At 34.6% G+C, this 7,273-nt stretch overlaps 1 protein-coding gene across 1 annotated transcript; it reads left to right on the top strand.

The window, feature by feature from the left end:
• Window positions 1–2,226: 2,226 nt before the first annotated feature.
• Window positions 2,227–6,515, top strand: LOC121383510 (hydroxylysine kinase-like; the record flags this gene model as incomplete). Its single annotated transcript, XM_041513581.1, has 2 exons — window positions 2,227–2,344; window positions 5,618–6,515. Coding segments are annotated over 2 exons (573 nt in total), but the record flags the coding sequence as incomplete, so codon positions are not given.
• Window positions 6,516–7,273: the final 758 nt, after the last annotated feature.

The raw sequence follows: 7,273 nt of genomic DNA, 5'->3' as shown, positions 1-7,273 counted from the left end.
AACTTTTTGCATTTCGATAACGCAGAGTCATACTATGTGACACAGTGGACCGGACGTCGTGATCTTTCAAAAGACGTATTTCATGTTTTGCATAGCTACTAGAATGAAAATTAATCTTGATAAGACTAAAGTTATGGTATTTAGAAATAGTGGTCCCCTTCGATCATATGAAAAGTGGTTTTACTTGGGATCTCAAATTAAAGCAGTTTCTTTTTACAAGTATTTAGGTATTATGTTCACTCCTAAATTATCTTGAAATAAAGCTCAGCTCTGTCTTTCTGCTCAGCCAAACAAATGTTTGTTGACACTTTACCGATACCACAAGAGAGCAGGAATATACCTTTTTCAGATAGCTTTAAATTATTTGATGCCATGATAACCCCAATTTTATGTTATGGATAAAACATATGGGGTATTAGCAGATGCAAAATTATTGAAGCTGTGCAAATTAAATTTTGTAAATACCTGCTTAAGGATGGGAAATCAGCAAAAATTATATTGTGTTGGGTGAGAGTGGTAGAGTCCATCTTCAACTTATTTATATGACAAGAGTTATCAAATATTGGTGTAAACTTATTCAACTACCACTTTTCAGATTACCTTGTCAAAGTTATTTGATGTTAAAATCTTTAGATGATGTTGGGTACATTAATTGGGCTACAAAAATGAAACACATTTTATTTAATTATGGTTTTGGTCTTGTATGGCTATCTCAGGAAATAGGTAATATTGATTTGTTTATCTCATTGTTTAAACAGAGACTTTATGACAATTTACAGCAACAGTGGTCAGCTGATATAAATATATCTGCCTCATGTTATTATTACAAGCAGTATAAATCTCTTTTGAATATCGAACGGTACTTGCAATTAAACTTTGTGGTACATGTCAAAAGGGGCCTATCGAAGTTTAGATGCAATAACTTTGGATTAGCTGTAGACACTGGCAAATTTAACAATATAACCTATGAACAAAAATGGTGCCCTTTTTGTAGAAATAATGATGAGGTTTTTTTTGTTTTTATTGAAGACCATCTACATGTATTACTCGAGTGTAAAAGGTATACGGACTTAAGAAAAAAGTTTTTTTTTTGTCAATAAATATTTGCATTTACCACCTTCGACTATTTTTGTGAAGCTGATGTCATCTACAAATGAACTATTGCTGTACAATTTGTCATTGTTTTTATATCAGGTATCTGAAATAAGAAAGCTAAGTGATGATGTTTTGTAACTTAACCACATGCATGCGATAAAATATATACGTTTTTTTTTGGTGTACTTTGGGCCTGTGGCCTTAATATTGAACAGACTTGTTGTTGTTTTTGTATTTCATGTTGTGAAAGACAGAAAATATCACAAGAGTATCCACGTCACCTCGGTGTAATATGTAAAAAGTGAATGCTCGTTTTTAACTATCAATGCAAAACAAAACCTCTCTGAGCCAGATACCTCTTAAAACGAGACTTTTTACTATGTCCCGTGGGTATCCGGTTTCACTGCGTGGTACATTTCGTAGAAGGCCACAGTTATTTATGAATCTTCAGCTGAGATTTATGTATACCAGCCCATGACATCCTAAATACCTACCTATAGTTTAAAAATAAAGAAATATACAGGTATTTTTACTCTCAATGAAATTACAAAAAGGGTCATAATTATAAAGAGGACTTATTTAAAATATTTTTAGTTAAATGTTTGTGTTACTTTCATCATAACGTGTCCAAATTGATGATTCACAATGTTCAAACCCACACAAACCACACCCAAGCGGGAGTTCGCGGATATCACACATATATTTATGGAAACTTTACTCATAAAACCTTACAAAAACTCTCATTTGAGTAAAGGTTTAGCTATTAAATTTTTCACAAAATCAGCTTGTTTGAAAATTGACCAAAATGATCGCGCCCAAGTTTTGTCACAAGGAAAACCCGGTTTATGAATACCAAGCCTCGTCACAGCTAAACCGTTTGCACTGCTGGTGACAAACCAATTATCTTTTTTTTTTTTAAATAACTCCTTGGCTATCACTAAGCTTAGGAATTCATTGCCTATTCCAAATAATTAGCCTTCAAACATGGACATGTGCAAAACCAAAAAACGAACTCTTTGCGCACCCGGCTACACAAGGGAGCTAACTGTATTCTGTTACCTTTGAGTTTTGCAGAGGTTTGAACATCCGTTCTACCGAGGGCACTACAATCTGTGGAGTATGTCGTAGGCGCCAAAACTGCGAGACTATCTGTTCTGTGTGGACAGCAATGACCACAAGGAGCTGATCGAAAATGTCCTTGATGCATACGACAGAGAAGTCGTGCCCCAGTACAGCAGTCTGCCTAAGGGTAGGTATTGACCAGAGTCAGATCTAGAGGGGGAGGGGCCCGGCCCCCCTAAATTTGCGACAGTTATATATTTTATTATATATTATTTTTTATTTATTTTTTACGATCCCCCTCCAAACCTCCCCTAAAGACCCTTGGCATTTCGCCTCTTGTCATTGGCCCCTCCCCCTAAATGGATTTTCTGGATCCGCCACTGTTTACTCTCCTTTGAGAGCCGCTCAGTTAGGTGCCACAGATAGGAGGATCAGTTACAGTAACTCTCAAGGTGACAGGGATTTAGATCTCACTAATTTGGGCACAGCAGGCCTTTTGTCTGTTCTGAGCACAACAAGGTGTTTTCAGTGCAGTGATATTAATAACAGGTGATAAAGCATTGTACATATTCAGTAATGCATTCCAGGCCGAACCCGGGATGGACATGCCTGAAACCTTACTGGTATAAGGGCATGTAAAAATACTCTAAGTCTAAGTGCCAATGATTATGAGGTGAAATGTTTTGAGGTCAACATGTTTGTACTTAATTTGGGCTTGCTTGTTTTGGGCACATGTATACTAAAGTACTGTCGGAAATAGAATAAAAGTGATTTCGTCGATTATTTCTTACATATTAAACAGACAAGTAAATATGTTTTAAATATCTATTTAATGATAGTCTACCTAATTTAGCATTTACTTGTTTTGGCTTTCATTGATGTACAAGGTGGTGTATACTCTTGAAATTAAAAGAAAGATGTCAGTAAACAGGTGATTTGTGCACTTTATTGGAACAGACTATAACACATTTTTGATCGATATGTGTCAAATTCATTGCTGTTACAATATGTGAGGGACCGTTTCTGATGACGGTTTACCCCTATCTTTCTCCAAAACAAAATATTTGTAGACATTTATAAGTAACTTTTGAGCAAAACTGTCGAGAACCATTCTGAGTTTTTGATCTATTATACCGTTATTAAAGGTGCTATCTCAAAGTTGCACAATGACAGCTATTGCAAATGATGTTTTTATTAAATTTGGCTTTAACATTTAAAGACTACACCTTTAACTATATGCTCATAAATGATTATAGGAAATAATTTTATCTACTAGTAGAAAATACATTTTTATTAGAGAATCTTTATTACAAACAGATGCTCACATATAACTTCTAATATAGCACCTTTAAGTGATTGCAAGATTGTATACATTTCTAATGTACTTATATTGAATTTATATTCACTAAATATGCTGGTCATAATTAATAATTTATGCAGCAATTCAAAATAATCAGTTAACTTGCAGTTTTAATTTAAAAGTTTGTTTAAGGGTAAATGAAATTGACACATGCCATCAAAATGTGTTATAATCTGTTTCAATAAACAAATATCCTGTTTACTGACATCTTTATTTCAATTTCAAGAGTAAACACCACCTTTTACATCAATGAGAACCCGAACAAGTAAATGCTAAATTAGGTAGAGTATCATTAAATAGGTATTTACAAAATATTTACTTGTCAGTTTAATATGAAAGAAATAATTGACGAAAATCATTTTAATTTTATTTCCAACACTACTTTTTTTTAGTTGTTACCTATATGTGTTGTAGTCAGACTGAGAAACCAGTCATATGAAACAGCTGTTATAATTCCGGTAAACGACTGGTAAGACTACCAACTGTTTGTTATACTGGATACATTGTTTAGCTTAGTAACTGGTTTAACGTGTCCATATACAACTAGGGTTTCGAACACGCCTTTCCCGAGTTGTTTAGAGTGACTTCATGAAATAATTTGGTGGATATTTTAAGAAACGATTGAAATGTTATGGGCATTGATATGCTGTACTTATTTTGTTACGTTTTATTCTGGTTTGTTTTTACCATTAACATACCATCATATCCAGCTATTTAACTGACAAATTGCTTACCATGAGATTACTAGATCATTTCAGTGTTTGTAGAATTTAGAAGTCTGATTCTGGAACAGTCTATATAATAAAAAAGAAAGAAATGTTTTATTTAACGACGCACTCAACACATTTTATTTACGGTTATATGGCGTCAGACATATGGTTAAGGACCACACAGATATTGAGAGAGGAAACCCGCAGTCGCCACTTCATGGGCTACTCTTTTCGATTAGCAGCAAGGGATCTTTTATATGCACCATCCCACAGACAGGGTAGTACATACCACAGCCTTTGATATACCAGTCATGGTGCACTGGCTGGAACGAGAAATAGCCCGATGGGCCCATCGACGGGGATCGATCCCAAACCGACCGCGCGTCGAGCGAGCGCTTTACCACTGGGTTACCTCCCGCCCCCTATATAATAAAGACATTAAGCAATTAATAACATCACTGAATTACTTACTGGCGTTACAAAGCTATAAATGTAAGTGACAAAAAAAAACCCCAAAAAACCCCCAACGAAACAACAACAACAAAAAAAACTAAAAAACAACTAAAGTACTAATCAAAATTATACCCAGGTGATTTTCCAGTCTTATATATTAGTTATGAAAATCTCTGGAATAAAAACCATAAAAATGTGTCAGTATTATCATGACCTGTTACGGTATTCAAACAACCGGTACAATAAATGACAATAAATGACCTGTTATAGATAGAAATATGATATTTATTTACAATTTTACTGCAAAACATATGTAATTTGAAACAGACTACACCTGTCCTTTCCAATACAATGAACATCAATATACTGCTTTGTCAGATTAAGATTTGAACAAATTATTTATTAGCACATTGATTATATGGATAAAACGGAAGTTATTTTGTTAGTAGCAAATTTATATAATTATTTTAGTTATTTGATTAAATATGCTGGACTGTTATGTATTCATACACTTAGTACTTGTGATTTCACCTGCCAGGTGTAATCAATATCAACCTGGGTGTTATAGTCTGTTTCAAATTACATATTTTTACAGTAAAATTGTAAATACATCTCATATTTCTGTCTATAACAGGTCATTTATTGTCATTTTTTGTACCGGTTGTTTGAATACCGTAACAGGTCATAATAATACTGACACATTTTTATGGTTTCTATTCCAGAGATTTTCATAACTAATATATAAGACTGGATATCACCTAGGTATAATTTTGATTAGTACTTTAGTGACGTGACAATTGATACTATTCGCATTATTATTAATAATTATTATTAGCGGTTCTAGTAGGCATACAAGCTGCTTTAAAAATGAAATCGGCGGAGTTGATGATTCCTAGAATATAGTACCGTCATGACTGTCTTCTCGTTTTGGAAACAGGTTGTATCCACGGTGATACGAATGAACAAAACATCCTAGTGCAGAAGTCAGAGAAGGAAACTCCAAGTGCTGAAGGCGATGACTATTTCGTGAGTGGTATCTTGGACTATGCAGACATCCAAGAGAGTTATCTGGTCGTGGACTTGGCCCTGACCATCGCATACCTGATGATGGACGCAGACGACAGTCTTCGATTGAATGTTGGAAGTCACGTGATCAGCGGATACGAGAATCACGTGTCTCTCTCGCGCGCAGAAACTGACGTCCTGCCGATAATGGTGGCTGCACGGCTGTGCCAGTCTTTAGTTCTCGGGCTGCACGCATACCACGTGAATCCAAAGAATGACACCTACGTCCTGTCCTCCCAGAAAGCCTGGCCTATCCTTCATCAGTTCTGGGATGCTAAAGACGCGTTGCTGGCAGAATGGAAGGGTATTGTCAACACAAGTGAATGAGTTTTGCTCGCCATTAATTAGTCAGTATCTAACGTACTACCCGATGTTTTTGTAATTAAAGAAAAGGAAAATAATATTCGTTTAATGACACGTCAACACATTTGAAACTCGAAGGCAATTTGTTGTCTAACATATGGTTATTTCAACATTTTTTTTAAAGAAAGAGAGAAAACGTACTGCTATCAAATAGCCTCCTATTGATAAATCCAGAGCGGACCTTTTATTATATATATGTATATGCACTAGACTATGTATCTTGTTGTCACAACTTTATTGAAATATCGCTTGGATAATACACTACAATTATTTGAATCCATGCCAATTAAATAACTAGTGAAATTCAAGCCATTCATTACATTGGTCCACCAACATGTGTACTGTTGTTTTTGAGGCTTTGTTGAAAATTATACAGTCTTCCAAATTTCAATAAAGCATTGTTCCTTTGTTCCTATGGTGGTAAATCCTTCACAACATCCTTTAGGTAAAATCACCTCCAGCCCTACCTACCCCTTATTGATACCCAACATTTCAGTGTCAATAAGGGGTAGAGCTGGTATTTGTTTAGCTGGAAACACATATACATGTATAAAAGACCCCTTAATGACACCAAAAAGGAATGTAGACACCCTCACTGGTGACCGTCCAAAATATACACCTGCCAAGACAAGACAAGAATTTATTTACACTCGGGCCGTTGCACAACAGCATAGGATGAATATATACATATATAATTTACAACATTCACGTTACAAGATGGTTGATAATAAACACATGCAAACACCAATAAATAACATTCTATAAGAACAATATGTATAACAAAAACTCTAAATGCGTTAGATACATGTCAATCTAATTAAAATTAGCTCCACTATTACATGTGGATCTAACAGCAGCCAGTTGTAGCTCATGTCCACCAATCAAAACCTTACTTGCAGAATCATGCCAGTGATTTGAAAATAATTTGAAAATATTCCGAATTATTCTGAGGGTATACGACATGGTTCGTGTGAATTACGAATACTTTAAAACATGTTTTATTTTATAAAATAAATAATTTGTAATGTAAAACTGAAGACTGGTTTAGTTTTAGTTTTTTTTTTTTTTATAAATAAATAAATAATTTTTAATGTAAAATTGATAACCCATCCCGTACGTATTGGTATGGTTCGATGTACTGCGGCTACTAAAATAGACTAGATAT

This window comes from Gigantopelta aegis, chromosome 10, assembly GCF_016097555.1.
Source record: "Gigantopelta aegis isolate Gae_Host chromosome 10, Gae_host_genome, whole genome shotgun sequence".
Classification (NCBI taxonomy): domain Eukaryota; kingdom Metazoa; phylum Mollusca; class Gastropoda; order Neomphalida; family Peltospiridae; genus Gigantopelta; species Gigantopelta aegis.
This window is presented reverse-complemented; position numbering and strand designations above follow the sequence as displayed.